This window comes from Lepus europaeus, chromosome 1 (assembly GCF_033115175.1).
Source record: "Lepus europaeus isolate LE1 chromosome 1, mLepTim1.pri, whole genome shotgun sequence".
Lineage (NCBI taxonomy): Eukaryota > Metazoa > Chordata > Mammalia > Lagomorpha > Leporidae > Lepus > Lepus europaeus.
The window spans coordinates 140,820,111-140,843,363 of record NC_084827.1 but is presented as its reverse complement, the minus strand read 5'-3'; the positions used below and the strand labels follow the sequence as shown (position 1 = coordinate 140,843,363).

The 23,253-nt window shown below is 42.5% G+C and overlaps 1 protein-coding gene across 8 annotated transcripts in view; it reads left to right on the top strand.

The window, feature by feature from the left end:
• ANKRD44 (ankyrin repeat domain 44) overlaps positions 1-23,253 on the top strand; it is a 360,603-nt gene that overhangs the window by 119,831 nt on the left and 217,519 nt on the right. For all 8 annotated transcript variants that reach the window (XR_009865792.1, XM_062189505.1, XM_062189491.1 and 5 more), the window contains exon 2: positions 14,717-14,800. Coding sequence is in view for 7 of the 8 variants with exons in the window: in XM_062189505.1 (XP_062045489.1) it covers positions 14,717-14,800 (84 nt within the window). In the remaining variant the exon portion in view is untranslated. The remainder of the gene's footprint in view (positions 1-14,716; positions 14,801-23,253) is intronic.

Here is a 23,253-nt window from a genome sequence, read left to right as displayed (position 1 = left end):
CTAGAGCACAGCCCCTTAGGTTGCTCCTTTGCTCAGAAACCATCCGTGGCTCCCCAGTTCTACACAAGAGTCCACATTTCTTTACCTGGCATTCAAGGCCTTCTGTGATATGATCCCTGTCTATGTCCTGGTTTTCTCAGCTTCTCTCATGCTTCAGTTGGCTAAAACTGTTCCCTCTGCATGTCTGTGTTCCCAGCACCTGTTCTGTGCCAAGAAGGGACATTCCTTTCCCGAAACCGTCTATCTCTACCTGTTCAAATTCTCTCCAGTCTTCAGCTTCATTTCTTTGTTGTTGTTGTTGTTTTTTAAACTTCTATTTAATGAATATAAATTTCCAAAGTACAGCTTATGGATTACAATGGCTCCCCACCCCCCATAATTTCCCTCCTACCCGCAACCCTCCCCCTTCCCGCTCCCTCTCCCCTTCCATTCACATCAAGATTCATTTTCAATTCTCTTTATATACAGATGATCAGTTTAGTATATATTAAGTAAAAATTTCAACAGTTTGCCCTCACATGCCCTCTTTTTTGTTGTTGTTTTATAATTTTTAAGATTCATTTTATTTATTTGGAAGGCAGAATTATAAGGAGAGACAGGGTGGTAGGAAGGGAGGGAAGCTGGGGGGAGAGAGGGAGAGAGGGAGAGAGGGAGAGAGAGAGAGAGAGAGAGAGAGAGAGAGAGAGAGAGAACACGTGAAAGCACTAAATGGGTAGATAGACCTTCCATCTGCTGGTTCCCTCCCCAATGGCTGCAACAGCCAGGCCTAGGCCAGGCCTTAGCTAGGAGCCTGGAACTCCATCTGGGTCTCCCACATGGGTGCAGGGGCTAGCACTGGGGCCATCCTCTGCTGCTTTCCCAGGTGCATTAACAAGGAACTGGATTGGATGAAGCAGCTGGGACTTGAACCGGCGCTCATGTGGCGTATCAGGCAGTGGCTTAAACCACTGCGCCACCACACTGGCCCCTCAACTTCATCTCAAAGACTGTTTCTTTCAGGAGGCCAGATGTGATTTCCCTTCTTCGTGTCTTTCTCCTTTGTGTCTGCCTGTGCTTGAGCCTTACATGCTTGTCAACTTCCTGTTACACCTTGGTAACTCCATCATTCGCACATTGCAGTGTGTGAATTTCTTATGCTTGGTAACACTTTGTTGAATTGAATTCAATGTTGTTATTGGAAACGTACCAGATTAATTTTTAGAGAACCTATCTGTCTTCTCTTGTTTGAGGTGGGCAGTGTTTAGAGAAATAAAGAAGATATGAACTGGGTTGGATCTCTGAGAGGAAATGTCCTTTTTTTGTGAAATTTCCCATTTTATATTATCTAATGTTTTTCAGTCTCTTAGGCTCCTCTCCTTTCCTGCTGCCTTATCATTTCCCTTTGACATCTGCCACGGAACGCCCTCGCCATGATTTTGGCTGGGGACATCGGGGCATTGAGAAGATGCTTCCTGGAAGACTCCACTGAGAGGAACCGGTATTGGATTTGCACTGCCCGTGACTTCCCTGGTTTTTGTGGGTAGTAGGGGACCTGCCAGTTACCTCAGAAAGAGACTGTTCCCGATGTCGGTCAACTCCCTGCCTTAGGTTTGAGAGTGGTTAGAACACCCAGAGCCAGGAAGGTGACTCAGTTTTGCACAGGTTCCTAATCCCCGCCTCCTCCCCTCACTGAGATGTGGTGAGAGTTTAATTGTTGTCTCTCTTTCCAAAAAAAGCACATGCAGTTCAAAGAAAAATAACTGCCGAAAGGAAGGATAGAATTTAAAGGGAAGTTGTCATGGGCTTTGGAAAGATTCGGTTGTGTAAAAAGTGGCTTGCTGGTGTATTGAAATAATCAGTTTCTAACAAATTTTATTTTTAAAAAAGATGTATCTATTTATTTGAAAGAGTTATGGAGCTAGAGGAAGAGATGGAAAGACAGAGAGATCAGTATTTCATCTACTGGTTCACTCCCCAAGTGGTGCAATAGTCAAGGCTGAGCCAGGCTGAAGCCAGGGGCTTCATCCAGATCTCCCACATGGGTGCAGGGGCCCAAGGACTTGGGCCATCTTCTGCTGCTTTTCCCAGACCATTTTGCAGGGAGCTGAATCAGAAGTGAAGCCAGGACACAAACCAGCACCTATATGAGATGCCGATGTTGCAGGCAGTGACTTAATCTATTACACCACGAAGCCAACCCCTCTAACAAATTTTAGACAAATCCAATTTGGAGTTGCTGGAGTCATTAATCGATACAACCAAGTGAATGCATTTATCTCATGTATGATAGTTCTAGCCCCTTCAGATAGAGCAAAAAATTGCCACCTTTCTGATGAGTATCTTCTATTTCTACATGTTGGTTTTATTTTTTTTTTTAAGATTCATTTTATTTATTTGAAAGAGTTACAGAGAGAGGTAGAGCCAGAGAGAGGTCTTCCATCTGCTAGTTCACTCTCCAAATGACTGCAACGGCTAGAGCTGAGCTGATCTGAAGCCAGAAGCCAGGAGCTTCATCCAGGTCTCCCACATGGGTGCAGGGGCCCAAGGACTTGAGCCATCTTCTACTGTCTTCTCAGGCCATAGTAGAGGGCTGAATCGAAGTGGAGCAGCTGAGACTCGAACCGGTGCCCATATGATTGCCGGCGCTGCAGGCTGCGGCTTTAACCTGCTGTGCCACAGCACCAGCACCAGCCCCTCTACTTGTTGATTTTAAATGGTTTTAAAAGGACTTCGGTTTGCTTTATTTAGCTCCTGATTTCTGAGACTCTCAAAAAGTTATTAATTCTTGAGGCTACATGAAAATATTACTATAGTTACCATTTTCTGGCATTTTTTAAAAAATTTATTTGAAGGTCGAGTTACAGACAGTGAGAGGGAGAGGCAGAGAAAAAAGATCTTCCATCTGTTGGTTCACTCTCCAAATGGCTGCAATGGCCGGAGCTGGGCCGAACCGAAGCTAGGAGCCAGGATCTTCTTCTGAGTCTCTCACATGGGTGCAGGGGTCCAAGCACTTGGGCCACCTTCTACTCTTTCCCAGGCCTCAGCAGAGAGATGGATTAGAAGAGAAGCAGCTAGGACTAGAACTGACACCCTTATGGGATGCTGGTACCTCAGGCAAAAGATTACCCTACTCGCCACAGTGCTGGCCCCTCTAGTGTACTTTTCAAGGAATACTTTTTTGTTGTTGCCCTTTTATAAGGATATACTTACTTGGTATGAATAAAAAGTCATGTCTTACAAAGCCTTGTAAAAATGAAGTATTTTTATTTCTGGACAAAAATTAAACTGAATACATGTATAGTTCTGAAAAACATCTGGCTATGTAATTTTTTTTCACAAAGATAACTAAAATGGTTTATATTGATTAACATTATGAAATCATTTATCATAGCATTCATCATTTTGAATATAAGATATAGTTATACAAAGAATGTAACCAAAACTATAATAGGAAATAAAGGTTTCATTACAATTTTTCAAAACAGGAAGCTGTTGTAGAAACACACACACACATATGTACATTTTTGCAGAGTATTTAGTTTTGTTTCGGTAAAACAACATTGATTTAAATATTCTATGTGAACTAACTTCTTAGATCCACTGTGTTCTTTCTTAAATTAGCTTTCCTTAAACTCTCCAACACTACTTAATTAACTTAGCTAAAGTTTAGATTTGATCTCCAGCCGTTTGAAACTAGACAGAGTGAAAAAAGATGTGGGTGGTTGGCAGCAGATCCCAATGAAAATATGGCACTTGGCAAGGCCTGTCTGCCTTGTTTTGCTTTGCTTTTCTCTTTATGGACGTGGCCTATTTTTGAAATGTTATGATTTAAATCCAGTGATCAAGTGACAAGTCTGACAAAACAGAGCTTACATCCACAGAAGTTCTGTGTGTGTGTGGTGGTGGTGGGGGGGAGGGGATGGAACTGTTCCAGAATGAAAGGAAGTAACCTCGATTTCACCTGGAAATATTGGTGGCATGGAGGCAGGAGATTTGGGCTATATATAAAGAGTGAAGGAAAGTGGCCAAGATGCTGAGCCAAACTTGCATCCAGGAATAGAGCAGACATCAAAGAACTGGAAGCAGTATCTGCTGTTTCCACTCCATCCCTGTCAGCAGTGCCCGGGGAGCCGGTGATAAGGAGACTCAGACAGCTCTTGCATGTGATGGCTTGGATCTTGGCAGTAGTCTTCCAGCTGGGTCTCCAACTCCGATGTTTTGTGCCCATTGTGGCCAGATTCAATGTTTGCAACAACTCCATTCCTCTCTTTAGCTCAAGACCTCAGTTCTTGTTTGTCCACAAGATTAGGTTAAAGCTCATTATGCTGGCATGGTGCTCCCTCTACCCAGCAACTCACTTTTCTGACTCATCTTCGATTATTCTCCAAACATGAGAGATTTACTCCAGTCTTTTTTTCAAAATTGGGCTTAATGTCTAGTTCTCCATTTTTCTTTTTCTTTTCTTTCTTTCTTTTTTTTTTTTTTTTTTTGACAGGCAGAGTGGACAGTGAGAGAGAGAGAGAGAGAGAGACAGAGAGAAAGGTCTTTTGCTGTTGGTTCACCCCCCAAATTGCCACTACGGCCGGCGCACCACGCTGATCCGAAGGCAGGAGCCAGGTGCTTCTCCTGGTCTCCCAGGCAGGTGCAGGGCCCAAGCACTTGGGCCATCCTCCACTGCACTCCCGGGCCATGGCAGATAGCTGAACTGGAAGAGGAGCAACCGGGACAGAATCCGGCGCCCCGACCGGGACTAGAACCTGGTGTGCCAGCGCCGCAGGGGGAGGATTAGCCTATTGAGCTGTGGTGCTGGCCTCCATTTTTCTTGTAACTCACACCCACACTGAGCCCTCTTGCACTGAAAGATTATAGCCTATTGTTTTTCTGTCTTTGGTAAGGGTGTCTGATTGTTACGCATTTTGTTGAGAATAATTATATCTAGAAATGTACACATTCACATCAGTTAATATTCAGTGTAGACATACAGAGATAATATATATTATGTATGAGAGCTTTCATCCTCAGTGGGCCGTAAAGCATATACTGTTTCTCCATCAGAAGTATGTTAAGGCCGACTTTCTAATCATGAATTTTATATGTTGTGTTTTATAAGCATGACTTGTAAGAAAAAAATACTGAAGTGGGAGAATCAGGAAAACTAAGTTCTAATCTCAACTTTGCCATTCATAGGCAAATCAGCTGACTCCTTTGCGGCGCCAAACACAAGGGATTCTTTGCCTTTACGGCCATCAGGAGATCATAGAAGAAGGCCTATGTATAGATGTTTGTGATACCTTTAGTAAAATTTTCCACATCCTATCTCATCAAATAGGCATGAGTATATGACATGTTTTGGTGAGTGAAAAGGAGATGATGTATTAGTGAGTTGCTGTTTGGTTTCATAGATTAGACTTCTGGGCACAGAGAAGATATAATAGTTTTGAAATTTTCCAGTATAACAAAGACCAAATCAGCTTGCGTTGTTTTGTTCACCTGTAATCTCTCTTCTCCCTTTCTGGTGAGTCCCCCTGCCTTCGGGTAGTATGGGATGTGTTATAGGGGCTGGCACTAGGGCATAGTGGGTAAAGCTGCTGGCATCCCATGTGGGTGCCAGTTTGAGTCCCGGCTACTTCACTTCCAATCCAGCTCCCTGCTGGATTGGCCTGGGAAAGCAGCAGAAGATGGCCCAGATTCTTGGGCCCCTGCACCAATGTGGCAGACCTGGAAGAAGCTCCTGGTTTCAAACTGGCCCAGCTGCAGCCATTGCAGCCATTTGGGGAATGAACCAGTAAGGAAGATTTCTCTTTCTCTTTCTGTCTCTGTCTCTCTCTTTCCTGTAACTCTGCCTTTCAAATAAATAAATCTTAAAAGAAAATAATTATAACCATCAGCTGATTATTTTGTTCTGTAATTTTTTATGATACTTTGTTTTTCCTTTTGTAAAATGGACATAAATGTAGTTGGCAGTGAAGGGTTTTGAGTTTGTTGTCTCAGAGTCTACGTTAATAACTACTTTTCCTTCATGCACACTAGGTATCTGGCCCTGGACAGGGGCTGTTGCATGTATTATGTCATTTCTATTTATTCGAGAAGGAAAATGGAAGTGAGAGAGAGAGCTAGTGAAATGCTCCTCTGCTCATTCACTCCCCAAATGCCAGCAACATCTGGGTATGGGCTGAAGCCATGAACTGGGAACTCAAACCAAGCTTCCCATGTGGATGGCAGGAACCCAGTTATTTGGGCCATCACTGCTGCTCCCTAAAGTCTGCATTAGCAGGAAATGAATCAGGAGCTGGAGTTGGGTGACAAACTCAGTTTGTGCAATGTAGGACTCAGATCTTAATCAGCGACTCAACTGCTGGATTAAATGCCAAGTCCTTTTATGTCATTTCTTAAATGCATCTTGTAATATGGCTAGCATAGCCCCATTTTATAGGTTTAATTCCAGATCAACCTGCTATTATAGCATTGATCTACCTACTATGGAAAAACAAAAGAGAGCTTAGTAAAAAGCAATATTGGCTCTAGATTTCAACGTAACTGACACTGTTGTTTCCTTGTTTCCTTTTACCCAACCCTTTTGAGTAATGAGAAGCCCTGTTGACGTGCTTGAGTTTTGTTTCAGCTCTGGTCAGTATCTTCTGGTGGAGATGCTAATAAGTAGAATTAAGGAACAAAAATATAGCCAAGAAGGACTAGGAAAGGAAGGAGCAACAAAAGAAGTGAATGGTTCAAAAATTGGCCAATTGGTTCTTGAATAACTATTATTCTGTGTTTTGTATTATTTTCATTTTGGAAATGGTTAGATAATAAAATTATTTTCTGCTTTTTCTCACTAAATGTATTTATTTTTTCACAATGTTTAAGTATGGAGTGAACGGATAGCTACTTGTAGAGAGCCTACTGTTAGTTAGAATTTTATGCCATTTTGGTTTTCTTTAATAACTGAAATTACAGATGTTTACTCTGCAGCATAGCCTGTGGGAGACATTTTCAAACATGCAGTCTTGCCTCTCTGATTTTTCAAAAAATGTTTACAAGGACACAGGATATTTTGTATAGATCTTTTGGTGTTCAAGAGAAATATTTTTTTTTTTTTTTTTTTTTTTTTTTTTTTTTTTTGACAGGCAGAGTGGACAGTGAGAGAGAGAGACAGAGAGAAAGGTCTTCCTTTTGCCGTTGGTTCACCCTCCAATGGCCGCCGCGGTAGCGCGCTGCGGCCGGCGCACCGCGCTGTTCCGATGGCAGGAGCCAGGGGCTTATCCTGGTCTCCGATGGGGTGCAGGACCCAAGGACTTGGGCCATCCTCCACTGCACTCCCTAGCCACAGCAGAGAGCTGGCCTGGAAGAGGGGCAACCGGGATAGGATCGGTGCCCCGACCGGGACTAGAACCCGGTGTGCCGGCGCCGCAAGGCGGAGGATTAGCCTAGTGAGCCGCGGCGCCGGCCCAAGAGAAATATTTTGATTTTATGTTCATCATTATCTTCCTGTGATGGAGTGAACTTCTCCCCAAATGAAGAGTGCTCTGTATTCAGGAAGTACTTAATGGCACCCTTGCAGCAGATCACGGAGCAACAAGTTTTGTCCATTAAATCTAGTGACTCGAACAAATTTTTATTATCATTTTGCAAAATTGCAAGCACTGCCTCATCCAAAAGTCAGTTGTTACCTAATGAAGTGCTTCAGCTTGTTCTTGTGAGTTGATGGTTTCTTACGTTCTGATTATTGCTGCATCAGCTATTAGCTAATAACAGCGTCCTGCCATCTGTGCTCTGCTCCAAATGCTCAGGTATGCACAGGTGTTTAAGAATATCACTTTCCTCCCTCTTGCCGATTGATTGATTCCCAATACCCAGTGCTGATGAGAATACAAGATGTTTTCATTTAGACTTAGAGTCTTTAATTACCCAATCAAATTAGAAAAAGACAAACAGCATATCAGGATTTGAAAAAAAATGCTGGAGCATCGGCATTGCTGATTCTCACTGACGGTCTCTGTCACTCAGCTTGTCCTCCAAAGCCCATGTATTAGTGAAGAACGTACAGCTCTGGCAGAGGGAAATGAAGTGCACTCTACAGTGCTTTTAGCAGAAGTCAAGTTGGTGGTTTCATTGGAGCATTTCTGGGGGGCTGGGGGAGCGAGGATAGGGTGAACTGATGTCTTCACTACAGCATGGAGTGCGTATTGCACCCTAGCTGAACTCTTCCCAGAGAACATAAATAGGCCTTATTCTTGGAAGAATGGCATGTCTCATGCCACTGGTCACATATTCTTCAGTGACTTGAGGTAATAATTGAATTGGGTTTTTCAGATGAAACAAATGATACTTTACCATTTGGGTTTTAAATAGCTTTATTCTTATTTCCTAACCACCTTAGGGATCAACAGGAAACTGGGTTTAGTGTTTTTTGTATACATACATACATGCATGCGTGCGTGCGTGTGTGTGTGTATGTCTATGTGTCTGTTTCCTTTCTACCAATAAGTCTCGGAAACCTGGATTCTTTTATGTTTGGAAGAAAGTGACTCCTTCAACTACTTTACTTCTTCCGTAACTACACAACCTGAACTCTTATCTCCCAGGTGACACATTGCCATCTTGCTCCCCCTAGTGGAACTGCAATTCTGCTTTGAAGTTTGAGACTGCTGTTCTGTTGCTGGTACATATTTGATTTAGTGTTTTATTTTTAGAAATCAAGATATTTTCCAAGTTTGTTTTTGAAGAGTGAGAATATAAATGGAAAATGTTGCACTGGATGGGCTTAGAAGGCAGGTGGATAGAGAAAGCGATTTTGTGATTGGTAAGGTTTCCGTTCCTAGTGTCAGTGGATTCACAATAACACTTAAAGGGGTTGCCTGTATTTCTAACTTAGAAGGGTCAGATGTCATCAGTTTGACAAACAGTCACTTCTAGAAAACAGCTGTCAACTCTTCTGTGAAAGTTGATAGGGGGCTGGTAGTTGGTGATGTTGAAAGACAAGCACAAGTCCCATCCCAATAGCAAATCCTCCTTGTGCCATTGGTAAATTAGGTCTGGGAAGTATCCTTCTAAGTATCCTTCTGCCTTCTGAATCTATTCAAGGGTCTCCGTCAATAGGCACAGCACACAGCAATCATTTCTAGTAGACAGCATACTAAGAAAATTATATAATTGAAGTTGTAATAATTCTGTATCTCTCTTAAGAATTTAGATTTCTTTAGGAAACCATGTTTGATGATTTCATCATATCTGAATGTCTTTGTTTTTTCTGCCACTCTCTGTTTTTCACAATTTTGACCCTTCTTATGTCGTGTTTATTCAACTTTGTACTCTATTGCATGCAAAGCACCCCATGCTCCTGTTGTGTTGCTAGTGCTGAAATGTGTGACATTTCAAAAACAAATATAGTTGTCTCCCCTTATCTGCAGGGGATAAATTCCAAGAGCCCTAGTGAATGCTTAAAATTGCACATAGCACTGAATCATATATATTCTGTTTTTCCCTTTCTACATTGGAGAGTGTTTCAGTAAGTTTGTGGAAAATGTGTATTAAGCAAAAACTATGCATGGATTTCAAGATTTTTTTTGGTACCAAAATAAACATTTAAATTCCATTTTCCATGAACTTTTTGAAGTACCTTCATATCTATGATAGAATTTAATTTATAAATTAGTCATGGTAAGAGATAAGTGACAGTACTACTAATAAAATAGAGCAACTGTAACAAAATGCTGTAAGAAAATGGCCTGTGACACTTCTCTTGTACTTTGGGACTATTAGTAAGTACAATAAAGGTTAAAAAGGTTACCTAAACACAAGCACTGTGCAACCTCAATAGTTGATGTGATAACTGGGATGGCTACTAAGCTACTAATGAGGAGGCAGTGCTCTCAGTGTGGACACTTTGAACAAAGGGCTGATATACAGCCAGGGCAGATGGAATGGGATGGCACAGGTATCATCATGCTTCTCAGAATAAGAAATTTAAAGTTTATGAATTGCTTGTCTTTGGAATTTTCCGCTTCATATTTTTAGACTGTGTTTGGCCACAGGTAACTAAAGCTACAGAAAGTGAAACAGATCAAGGGGCAGGGGGATGACTGTACCCAAATATGTTAAGGCTTAGGACTCTACTCTTGTGGGGGAAACACTTTTTGCTTTTTTTAGAATTATTTTTTAAATATTTATTTTGTGTATTTGAAAGGCAGAGGTACAGAGAGAAAGAGAGAGGGAGAGAGAGAGATCTATCTTTTATCTGCTGGTTCACTCCCCAAATGGCCAGGTCTGGGCCAGGCTGAAGCCAGGAGCCAGGCACTTCATTGAGGCCTTCCATGTGGGTGCAGGGCCCAAACACTTAGGGCCATCTTCTGCTGCTTTCCCAGATACATTGTCAGGGAGTTGGATTGGAAGTGGAGCAGCTGAGACTTGAACTGGCACCCATATGAAATTTCAGCATTGCAGGTAGTGACTTAACTTATAACACCACAACCCTGTTCCCAACTTTTTGCTTTTAAGGATTATTGCATTTAAGGCAAAAGCTGCAAACTTTATAATGATGGCAAATTAATGATCAACAGTAAAATTCCTGGATACTTATAAGCAACAGTAGTGTAATTAGATTATCCCCCGTTTCTTAAAATCCTATCATAGAAACAATATTTAGATATAGCTTTTAAAAGTGAATATTTCTTTTAAGTATTTATTTGGACAGTTGATTAAAATCTCAACAAAAGAGAATGCCAAAGTGCTCTCTGGGCATCTTTTACTTGGGAGTGTGGAGAAAAGCAAGAAATACCCATAATATTAAAGAAAAATGCTACTGACTCAAGAGTTACAGTCATTGAGTTCAAGAATTATATCAATGCAAACACATAGCTTTTGTTCAAACAAAGCATGTATCTGTGCTGTTCTGGTTTGAAATCCCATGATGTACAGATTCACGATTGTGAGGACAGTGACGTCGCGGCAGCCACACGTCACAGTTGGCGCTAGATATGTCCATCTAGCAAGCAAGTCTTTGAGCTGGGAGAACAGATGCTGCCGAAGGGAGTGAAAGGGGTTTGTACATCAATCAATGTGCATCTCTGTGCCTCCATGCATGAGTGTCAGTTTGCAGGTACACAGTGGTGTGTGCACACTCACAGGTGGCTGCAGCTTTGGAAGGGTTTCAATGATAGCTCAGTTGCTTCTTTGCAGTAGATGTGGAGAACCCTGTGCATTGACAGGGTTGCGCAAGGTCCAGAGGTGTTTGGGAAGATCTGCACTCCACTCTGCTGGGAGTTCTGTGCAGGACAGTTCTCTTCCAGAGGTTTCAAGGAGCTTGGCCCTGAGGTGTTTGGGAAGCTCTCCATGCCGGTACCTTCTTAGGGATGCAGCTGGTGGCCTTTCCTAGCAGCTGTGTCAGGTGCCCCTCCTTGGGAACATTCCAGCCTTAGCTTGGAAGACTCCTTTCTTGAGAAGTGAGAGAACTGATTGAATGCAATAGAATACCTGTCCACATTCCTTATACTTATCAGCAAGAGGCTTGCTCAGCTCATTGAGTTCCCTTGAAGTGACTTCCTAGCGATGCATTAACTGCTGGGCTGGGTTTGCTTCTTAGACCCTTCTAAGACTCTGCCTCTACTTGTCCTATGACTGTTGGGGTTTGTCTGATTTCTCTCAAATTTCGGTAAGGCAGAAATGCACACATGAGCATTTGACCATGGACAGATGGAGAATTAAAAAACAAAACAAGATTCAATATTTAAATATGTGTCTGACTCTGTGTTTTCTATGAAATGTGCTCTTTGCCTTGGGGCAGAGATAACCTGGAGACTTGGTTAGCAGGTACCCAGCAAGACTGAGGAAAGATCTCCTTATCTTTAGGGAGAGCAGGCATTGGAAAACTTGTATTCTTTTCAAGTCTTCTTTCTTGCTACTCAGTTGTTGGCAGCTTGAGAAAATATTCACATTTCTTGGCAAGAACTAGAATTGAGAGAGCGTGGGGTGTGTGTGAGATGTATTTATTCATTTGCTGGAAACTTTTGTGGCAGCAGAGAAACCCATAGACAAATTCCTGGCATATGGAAATACTCATCTGCAATTTTGCATTTTCTATACAGTATTTCTTCACAGAATCTGTCTGTGTCCTACTGATACTTATACTGGTCCCCAAGCTAAAAAGAAACACCATCCAAACCTGTAAGAGAGGCAACAGGGGGTGAGACAAGAACAGAAGATTTATAGGGAAAATGAGGACTCTGATTTCTCAAGTAGATAGCCCAGGGAGAGGTCAAGGTAGGTGATGCTAACAACTGTGCCTGAGTTTGAAATTAGGTGAACATGCGTGAAAAATCTAGACTTGTAGGCCCCCAAGCCCAGATGGACTAGATCAGAATCCCCAGGAAAGGGATCTGGGAATATTGCTCTATTAAGCATTTCATCTGCTGTCCTCTATTGCCTACTAGGACTAAAGTGTTTCTGGTAGTTGTGAATGTGTGTGTGTGTGTGTGTGTAATTGCCAAGTATTTTAAAGTTTGAAAAAAATGGTTAAACATTCCACATTGACATTTTTAAGCATTTCTTTTTTAAAAAAACTTACTTTGAAAAGCAGAGTGACAGAGAGAAAGGCAGAGACAGAGGGGGAGATATTCCATTCGCTGGCTCATTCCCCAGTTGGCTGCAACAGCCAGGGCTAGGCCAGGCTAAGACAGGAGAGAGGAACTTTATCCTGGTTTCCCACATGGATGGCAGGGGCCCAAGGACTTGGGTCATCTTCCAGCTGCCTTCCTAGGCACTTCAGCAGGAAGCCCAATCTAAAGTGGCATAGCCAGAACTCAAATTAGCCCTCTGAAGTGAGGTGTTGGCACAAGCAGTAGCTTAAACTGCTGTGCCAGAGTGCCAGCTCCTGTTAAACATTTCTTAATTAAGACATCTTTTTGTGTGTGTGTTGGGGGAGGGGGTTATATGGCTACAGGGGTTTCCTATATATTATTTCATTTGGTCCTAGTAATAGTCCTATGAGGAAGTTGGGCAGGGATGGTCCCAGTCACTTCCAGATGACAGATGGGAAACAGGCTCAGGGTGTGGCTGGCAAGTGGTGGGGCTGGCTTTGAAAAAAAATCCTTTGCCAAGTCGGGCAAGCCCAATGTCACCCCTGGGGACCGCTGTTTTTCTGTGTTTACTTCACACTGTAGTCCTGAGGTTGATGTCTGTTCCTAATGTGTCAGATTCTTTGTTCCTCCACACTTCTGTACTCCCTATTCTCTCCCTGGGGTGCCCCTTCTTCCCTCATTCATTTTTTTTTTTTTTAAGATTTTTATTTATTTGAAAGCAGAATTATGGAAAGAGAGAGAGAGAGAGAGAATGGTTGATGGTCTTCAGTCCACTGGTTCACTTCCTAAATGGCCACAACAGCCAGGGCTGGGGCAGGCCAAAGCCAGGAGCCAGGAGCTTCATCTGGGTCTCCCACATGAGTTCAGGGACCTAAGCACTTGGCCCATCTTCTATTGCTTTCCCAGGCGCATTAGCAGGGAGCTGGATTGGAAGTGGAGCAACTGGGACTCGAACCACAGGCACCCCTATGGGATGCCAGCCAGTGTTACAAGTGGAGGTTTTCCTGCTAGCCACAGTGCTAGCCCCACTTCCCTCATTCTTTAAGATGTCTGCCATGAAGCTTTTCTGGGTTCACTCTTCTCATCCTATTTCCTACCCAAACAGAGTCCGCTGCTTTTTTGGCAGTGTTCCCATCACACTTTATAGATCCTTATGCTTTGTAAGTTGGGGTCTTGTTTAATGCAAGTGAGTTCAATAAGAGCTCCGTAATGATCCCCATGTTGCTCCCCAACCCACCATGGTACCATCCCTTTAAACAGGTGATGGATGTAATCAGGTTTAAAACGGTGCTTGTTGGTTAAAGTGATGGGAAGCCTTGGGAATGATTTCAAGAGTTTTCCGAATATTGATAAAGAAGTGTTCAGGTGACCAGAAACATGACCATTAACAAACATCCTCTTGGAATGGGATTGTTTTGGCCAATGAGAGGTAGTGAAATGGTAGGGGACTGTGTTAGTGTTTTTAGGCTGCCTTCACAAATACCACAAACTGGATACACAACAGAATCGTACTTTGTCACAGTCTGGAGGTTAGAAATCTGAGATAGGGCACCATCGGGTTGGTTTCTCTGAGACCTCTCTTCCTGACTTACGGTCAGCTGCCTCTTTGCAGCGTCCTCACCTGGTTTTCCTCTGTGTGCAGGTCTGAAAAGAGCTTGTGAGCTCTGGTGTCGCTTCCTCTTTTCACGGGGGTGCTGGGTCCATCAGATTAGTGCCCTGTCCTTACATGCTTACCTAGCCTTAATTAAGTCCTTAAACGCTCTGTCTCCAGATACTGCCACGTTGGGGGTCAGGGCTTCCATCCGTGACTTTTAGGAGTACACAGTCCAGTGTACAACGGGGTTTGCACACACAAAAGTGCATTTTTGGTAGTTGTTTTCCACAGAGAGTTTAAGAGCCTCTCAAGGGCAATTTCATCTAGGAATGATTTACATGTTATACTCTAGTTCATAGCCCCTGGTTAGAGTGAGTGACTGTCATGGTTTCTAGAGCATATCAGTTCTTTCTTTTTGTAAGTATCTCGCCCACTAGACTTCTATTAAGGGTAGGTCTGCCAATAGATAATTGTTCAATAAACTTTTAGGGAACGAAGCCCCTTCTTGCCATCTGCAGCTGAATGCAATCAAGTATTTATAGTTCTAATTCCCATTCTCTTGTGTTTGCAGCCACCACTGGTCCAAGCAATCTTCAGCGGTGATCCAGAGGAGATACGGATGCTCATCCACAAAACTGAAGATGTGAATGCTCTGGTAAGAGGTGCTGGGGTTTCGCTGCCCTCTTTGGGGGCAAGCACGAGCTCCTAACCTTTCTATGTTGTGGCCCCTGTTGCTATCTATTTAGTGAGAGCTATGGACAGCTTCTCAGAATACTGCTTTTGAGTCCATGAAATAAAATATAGAGAGTTAGAAAGGAAATCAGTTCTACTGAAAAATAGTTATTAAAGTTTTAAAAAATGAAATTTGTGATATATATATATGCTTCTAGCAACACATTTGTTTTTATTTATTTTTGTTTTAATTTTTTTAACAGATTCAGTATAGTTCATGGATACAATTCTAAGCAGATAACGATATTCTCCTCCTTTACTCCCTTTCTCTCTCTCTCTGTTTAGTTTTTGAGTCCATTGACACATTTAAACAACCAGATATAGCAGAAGATCTGATAATCTGATAAGGATCAGAATATAAATAGAGTTAGTACTGTTACTTCTGCGGTTTGTTGTGTACATGAATGGTAATTGAAGGAAATATGAAATGTCAATGAGAAATGAATGAAAATATGTGCTATTTTTATTTTTCAAGGAGATGAACCCATGCCCTACAGCAGGGGTTGGCAACCTATGGTCCATCAGCTGTTTGTCTGTGGGCCTCCAGCTAAAAATGGTTTTCCTTTTTTTAGATGGTTGAAAAAAAATCAGGAGAAGAGTATTAGTGACACATGTGAATGACATGGAATTCAAATATGTGTCCATAAATAAAGTTTTGTTGCAACATGGCCATGTTGTTCACTGTACATTATCTGTGGCTTCTTTTGCACTGCAGTAGCAGCATCGATTATTTGTAAAAGAGCTTATTTGTGGCCTGAAAAGCTAAAAATATTCACCGTCTGTCCTGTTAGAGAAGTTTGTTGACTCTACTGTAGGGGTCCCTGAGCCGCATGAAAGGTGAATGATTTAACTAGGCATCCCGTCTTCCCTCTGAAATCATATATAAAAGATGTTCATGTGCACATATGTATTTTTTATGTGAAAAGATAAGGCATTTCATCAAATTCTTGAAGGGGCAGTGGACCCACAAAAGATTGAGAACCACTGAATTTGGAAGGCCTTGAAACCACCAACCAAACTGCAATAAAGAAAGGTACAAAGAGTTAGTCAATAATCCACCCTTTTAATAGCTCCCTAGACCTGAGTGAAACAAGCAATTATGTGCAGTACATGCTACTAATTTTCTTCCTGTAATTCAGTTATAGAAATACTCAAGTTCATCAAGGAGAGGAGTTCTCTTTAAAGTCCCTAGCTTTCAGCAGGCGCAACAGAAAGAGTCAAATCCTTCTCTAGTATAAGAAGAACTTTGCCACCAGGGCATGAATGAAGGCTAAGGCTGGGTCTCTATGCAGTTGGCTGGATGCTTTATTCAGAAGGTGAGTCATTCAGTGCAGCCATTGTCCTGTGGCAGTGCCGGTTGGTGTGGCTTTTTGAAAAGGCTTTTGGCAGCTTCTCCCCAGCTGGCACAGAAAACAACAGGACAGTGTTTTGTGACATTTTTGCAAGGTAAGCACAAGAGGCTAGGGACAGACTTCTGGAGAAGGCAAGTTGGGCATTTGTCCAGGGCCTATGGGGTTTGACCTGTATAAGTGAGAGAAGGCCAGGCAAGCGAGCTCACTGTCCAGTGTTCTGGCATCACCAGAATTCACCCAGGCTGTTTTGTGACTGTGGCGCCAGCCCAGGCAAGCCCAAGGCAAGGTCACTATCTTTTCCTGGTGATCACACGTTAACAGAATTTTTATTGAAAGTTACATGTACCAAGAGAGATTATGCTGATCTCCAGATGGGCTTTGTATGTCTCCCTCGGAAAGTGACAAATCCTTGCTGGGTGGTAGGGATGAGTAAAGGAAAGGTGCTCTTACTTTCGTTGAAACCCAGCTGTATCACTGAATTGGTTAGACAGAGTAACTCCTGTGACACCTAGACCTCTAAGCAGCTGATGGATATATGATGTATGAGTTTGGTCTGCTATGAACAGATCAGAGGTGTGGCTCTTTCCCACACAGAGTCCCAGGGATCAACATGTGGCTTCTAAGGTTGCCCTAGGGGTTGTCTGAAGTCTAGCCTCGGGAAAAGAGCTTGGAGAAAAGCATGGAAGGATATTCACAGTTCAGCTTGGAAGATATTGTACATCACTTCCCCCCACCTCCCAGGGTCAGGACCCAGTCAAATGGCCACACCCAGCCACCAGGGAGGGTGAGAAATTAGTATAGCTGTGTGCCCCCAAAGAGTTGGAGAATATGGATTTCGATGAGTAGTTAACAATCTTGGCCACACCAGTGTTTGGTCATACAGAATTCTGGGAAATTCAAGTGTTACTTATTTGTGAAATGTCTTCATTCTAAGTTGAGATTGCCAAGAGTGCTAGGGATTCAGAAGCGAGGAGACAGCTCTTTCCCTCAAGGAGCTTATAGCATGGCAGAGAAGCCCACCAATGAGAAACCAGACTGTGAAAACCAAGAATGCTATCTGTGGAGGGAGTAGGTCAATCACGAGACCCTGATAAAATGATGGGTCGTGTGTAGGCCTTTGCTTTGTGTTTGTGGACTGTCGGATATGTGGCAGTGTGGAAGGGCAGGGTAAAGGGAGGGAGAGGAATAAATGTATGTGTGAGTGCTTGAATGAATGACTGAACAGACACAAGGAGCACCTAGTTCCTTAGACTGATCTTATTTTCAGTGTCCACAGTCTCTTTGGTTCCACCCACACCTTTTTAGTTCACATGCCCCATTCCTGTCCCTCAGTGTGTATAAAGACCATTTGACCATGCAGTGTTAGCTGACATCTTAACATCTTGCTCTTCTTTTGCCAGTGTTTCTAGGGCATCAGTCATTTTGAGCATTTTTCTGGGGCTGCATTAGGTAATGTAAAGGGAGCAGTAGCTAATAAAGGGCATTCAGAGATGCAAGGTGCATAACGACTGGAAACCTAAGCCTTGAGATACATTTCTGAAGGGAAGAGAAGCTGATAACCAGATGTTTAAGTATCAAGAAACAGAAATAAATTGTTGAGGAGCCACCTGTTACTTGAAAGACAGTATTTGTGTCTTTCCTTTTTTTATCCTTATTCTCTTTTCCCTCATTTATTTACTTAATTATTATTTTCTGTTCTTGGTTATGATTTTTTAACCTTTCCTTCTGTACCTGTTCACCTCTCTATGTCTGTTTTTTTTTTTATAAAGATTGATTGATTTATTTATTTGAAAGGCAAAGTTATAAACAAAGGGGGAGGGCAGAGAGATCTTCCACCTGCTGGTTCACTCCCCAGATGGCCACAATGGCCAGGGTTATCCAGGAGAAACCCAGGGGACAGGAGCTTCATCTGGGTCTCCCAAATGGTTGGCAGGGGCCCAAATGTTTGTGCCATCTTCCATTGCTTTCTTATGCTGTTAGCAGGGAACTGGGTCAGAAGTGGAGCAGCCAGGACTCTGAATGGGGTTAATATGGGATGCTGGAATGCTACACCATAATGCCATCCCTTCCCCAGACATGGGCTGCTTGTCCGCTTAGAGAGTTGGCAACTTTAAGATGAGAGTGAAATCAGATGCTGGGAATAAGGAAGCTGCAGGCAGAGCAGCAAACCCAGGCCCATAAATGACAGGAGTGCCCTGTTGGGATGTGATGAGTCACTCCATTCTTGTCAAGTGCTGTGCAGGAATGCAGCATAATGTGGCCCAGACTTTTAAGTTTTTAAGAGAAAATACAGGAAATCTCTAAATTGTTAAATGTTGGTTCCAAAAAGTGATCCAACAAAGAGCAAGCCAAAGAAAACACATCTGTGGGCCAAGTCCAGCCTGCAGGCCACCGTTCTGCTAACTGTGGATGAGAACTACAAATCTCTGGCAGTTGAGGTTTCTCTGGCCACCTGCATCTGGAAAGCAAGCACTATGGCCCTGAAGATGAGGGCCAGGCATTCCGTCGAGAGTTTTTCATGTGCTAACAGTGTTTCTGGCCCACGAATTGGAGGTGGCTGGAGAGGAGGGAAGCTGGTGGTCTCATCAGTTGTGGGGATGGTGCTTTTTGTCCTGAGCGTAGGTACCTGTCTCTTAGCATGGGCCTGACAGTACTGTCACCTTTCTGTCTTCTGCTCCCTTGTTAGACCCCTGCCCAGGATGTGGTTTGGAAGCCACAGCCTATGTCCTGCAGAGGACAATCTGTGAACCCCGAACAGCGCTGGATACAGATGCGGCTTCACAGTTGTTGAAATGTGTGAACTCAGGACTGGTTAGCATCCTTCCTAATTATCCTGTGGAGGAAACCCAGCAGCTTTAGGGCCTGTTTGTCCAGCCCTCACGATGGAGGCTGGCAAGCCAGCTCCGAGAGGGAGAAGTCTGAACAGTGGTCCATGATGTGTGCACCTCCACATGATAGAGGGGCATTTTGGAGTTACAGAAATGTTCTAGTTTTTTATTTTTATTTTTATTTTTTTGACGGGCAGAGTGGATAGTGAGAGAGAGAGAGACAGAGAGAAAGGTCTTCCTTTTTGCCGCTGGTTCACCCTCCAATGGCCGCTGCGGCCGGCGCATCTCGCTGATCTGAAGCCAGGAGCCAGGTGCTTCTCCTGGTCTCCCATGTGGGTGCAGGGCCCACGCACTTGGGCCATCCTCCACTGCCTTCCCGGGCCATAGCAGAGAGCTGGCCCGGAAGAGGGGCAACAGGGATAGAATCTGGCGCCCCAACCGGGACTAGAACCTGGTGTGCCGGCACCGCAAGGCGGAGGATTAGCCTGTTAAGCCATGGCGCCGGCCTGTTCTAGTGTTTTACTAGACATTTTCACAGCATGAAAAAAAATCTAATGATTGAAAGATGTACATTAAAAGATAAATTTCTTTTGGTACAAAAAATTTTTTAATTCATTTATCAGTTTTTCATACTATCCATCTTCATGAACTTTTTGAAGACCCTTGTGTGCATAGTTTTCCAAAGTTTTTTTTACAACAAAATCAACTTTTTTTTTTTTAAGATTTTGTTTGTTTATTTGAAAGGCAGAATGACAGAGAGGGAGACACACAACACACACACACACACACACACAGAGCGCTTCCACCCATTGGTTCACTCCTCAGATGGTCACAGCAGCCATCTCTGGGCCAGACTGTGAATACAGGAACCCAGAACTCCATCCAAGTATCCCATGTAGGTGGCAGGGAATCAAATACTTGGGCCATATTCTGTCACCTTCCCAGGGATATCAGCAGGAAGCTGGATCAGATGCTGGCATCACAAACAATGGTTTAAAACTCTGTGCAATAATGCTGGCCCCAAGCAATTTATCTTTTGCTTCTATTTTCTACAACTTTTTGAAGTACCCTTGTATTTTGTAAATAGCTAGAAAACATGAAAATAAAGGATATGGCCCTTTGTTCACAATAGATATTAAGTTTGGGAGAGGATATAAATGTGAATAAATGAGACATATTATTCTTAGGTGGAAAGAACAAGAATTAAGATAGCAATTGTCAGTGCAGTTGAACTGAGTGCTAGGATTTGGGTTAGGAAAACATAACAAAGTCATTCTAAGCATTAGAGGAATAAACTTGTGATACTAGCTACGAAACTCTTGAAAAGAAAATCTGGGGGTTCTAAGATAGCAGAGTAGCGACAGGATGGTCTGAACCACACAAGGCAAAATTCATAGTTAAAAAGGGTTGAAACTACATGCCCGAGATAAAGCTGTGGGGAATTTGCAGCGGGAAACCCTGTGAGAACAACAGAAAAATAAAACAAAAAACAAACAAAACAGCCAAGGGGCCAACAGGAGAGGAGAGTGCCGGCCCCAGCAGACCAGGTTGGAGAGGGGGATCCAAAGTAAACGATAGGAAAATTTATAGGAAAATGGCAGGGCCAAGGCATTACTTATAAATTGTCACCTTGAATGTAAATGACCTCAGCTCCCCAGTTAAAAGACACAGACTGGCTGAATGGATTAAAAAAAGAAAACCAACTATTTGCTGGCTACAAGAAGCACATGTCACCAACAAATATGCATGCAGACCCGAAATGAGAGAGTGGAAAAAGGTAGTCCATGCTAACAGAAACTGAAAAAGAGCTGGTGTAGCCATCCTAATGTCAGACAAAATAGACTTTAACACAAAAACTATTAAAAGAGACAAAAAATGGCACTATTTAATGATTAAGGGATCAATAAAACAGGAAGATGTAACTATTATAAGTGTAGATACACCTAATTACAGAGCACCTGGCTATTTAAAAGGAATTTTAATGGATATATATATTTATTTATTTATTTGAAAAAGTTACACAGAGAGAGGAGAGGCAGAAAGAGAGAGAAAGAGGGAAGGAAATAGGCCATCCATCTGCTGGTTCATTCCCCAATTGGCCTCAATGGCTGGAGCTGAGCTGATCCAAAGCCAGGAGCCAGGAGCCTCCTCTGGGTCTCCCATGTGGGTAAAGGGACCCAAGGACTTGGACCATCCTCATAGCAGAGAGCTGGATCAGAAGTGGAGCAGCTGGGACTCGAACTGGCACCCATATGGGATGCCAGCACTGCAGGAGGTGGCTTTACCCATTAGGCCACAATGCTGGCCCTGAAATGTTAATGGATTTAAAGAGAGACATAGACTCAAATACGATAGTAATGGGGGACTTCAATACCTCACTTTCAGCAATGGATAGATCAGCCAGACAGAAAATCAGTAAGGAAACAACAAAGTCAATCGACACCATAGACCAAATGGACCTAACGAGTATCTACAGAGCTTTACACCATACAGCCAAAGAATACACATTCTTTTCACCAGTGCATGGAACTTTGTCTAGGTTGACCACATGCTAGGCAATAAAGCAAGTCTCAGCAAATTCAAAAAAATCAAAATCATACTATGCATAGTCACTGACCACAACAGAATAAAGTTGGTAATCAACAACTCAGGAATACTCAGAAGATATGCATACACATGGAGACTGAACAACATGCTCCTGAATGAACAATGGGTCAGTCACTGAAGAAATCAAAAGAGAAATAAAAAATTTCTGGAAACAAATGAAAATGACAATAAAACATATCAAAACTTATGGGATACAGCAAAAGCAGTGTTAAGAGGAAAGTTTATAGCAGTTGGATCCTACATCAAGAAATTGGAAAGACACCGAGTAATGAGCCATCAATACATCTCAAGGGTCTAGAAAAACAACACAAAACCAAACCCAAAACTAGTAGGAGAGAATAAATACTTAAAATTATAGAGGAAGTCAACAAAATTGACACCAATAGAACAATACCAAAGATCAGCAAAACTAAGAGCTGGTTTTTGGAAGAAAATAAATAGAATTGACACACCATTGGCCCAACTAACCAAAAAAAAGGAGGGAGAAGACCAAGATTAATAAAATCAGAGATGAAAATGAAATATAACAACAGACACGCAGAAATAAAAAGAATCATCAGAAATTACTACAAAGAACTGTAAGCCAACAAAAGGAGAAACCTAGAAGAAATGGATAAATTCCTGGACATATACAGCCTACCTAAATTGAGCCATGAAGACATAAAAAACCTTAACAGACCAATAACCAAGATAGAATTTGAATCAGTAATATAGACCCTCTCAACAAAATAAAGCCCAGGACTGGATGACTTCACTACTAAATTCTAGCAAGCATTTATAGAAGAACTAACTCCAATTTTTCTCAAGCTATTCAAAACAATTGAAAGGGAGAGAATCCTCCCAAATTCTTTTTATAAAGCGAGCATCATCTTAATTCCTAAACCTTAAAAAGATACAACAGAGTAAGAGAGCTACAGACAATGAACATAGACTCAAAAATCCTCAATAAAATATTAGCCAATCGAATCCAACAACACATCAGAAAGATCATCAACCTGGACCAAGTGGGATTTTTTCCTGGTATGCAGAGACAGTTCAACATTTGTAAATCAATCAGTGTGACACATTAACAAACTGAAGAACAAAAACCACATGATTATCTATCTCAATAGATGCAGAGAAAGCATTTGACAAAATACAACACCCTTTCATGATGAAAACTTTAAGCAAATTGGGAATAGAAAGAACATTTCTCAGCACAGTCAAGGCAATCTATGACAAACCCATAGCTGGCATCCTATTTTTAAAAAATATTTATTTATTTATTTGAAAGAGTTACAGAGAGAGGTAGAGCCAGTGAGAGAGAGAGAGAGAGGTCTTGCATCCCCTGTTTCATTCCCCAAATGGATGCAATGTCCAGAACTGAGCTGATCTGAAGCCAGGAGCCAGGAGCTGCTTCTGGGTCTCCTACACAGGTGCAGGGGCACAAGGATTTGGGCCATTTTCTACTGCTTTCCCAGGCCATAGCAGAGAGCTGGATCAGAAGTGAAGCAGCTGGGACTCGAACCAGTACCCCATATGGGATGCTGGTACTGCAGGCCAGGGCTTTAACCTGCTGTTTTACTTATCTTTTCCTCTTTCATACAATT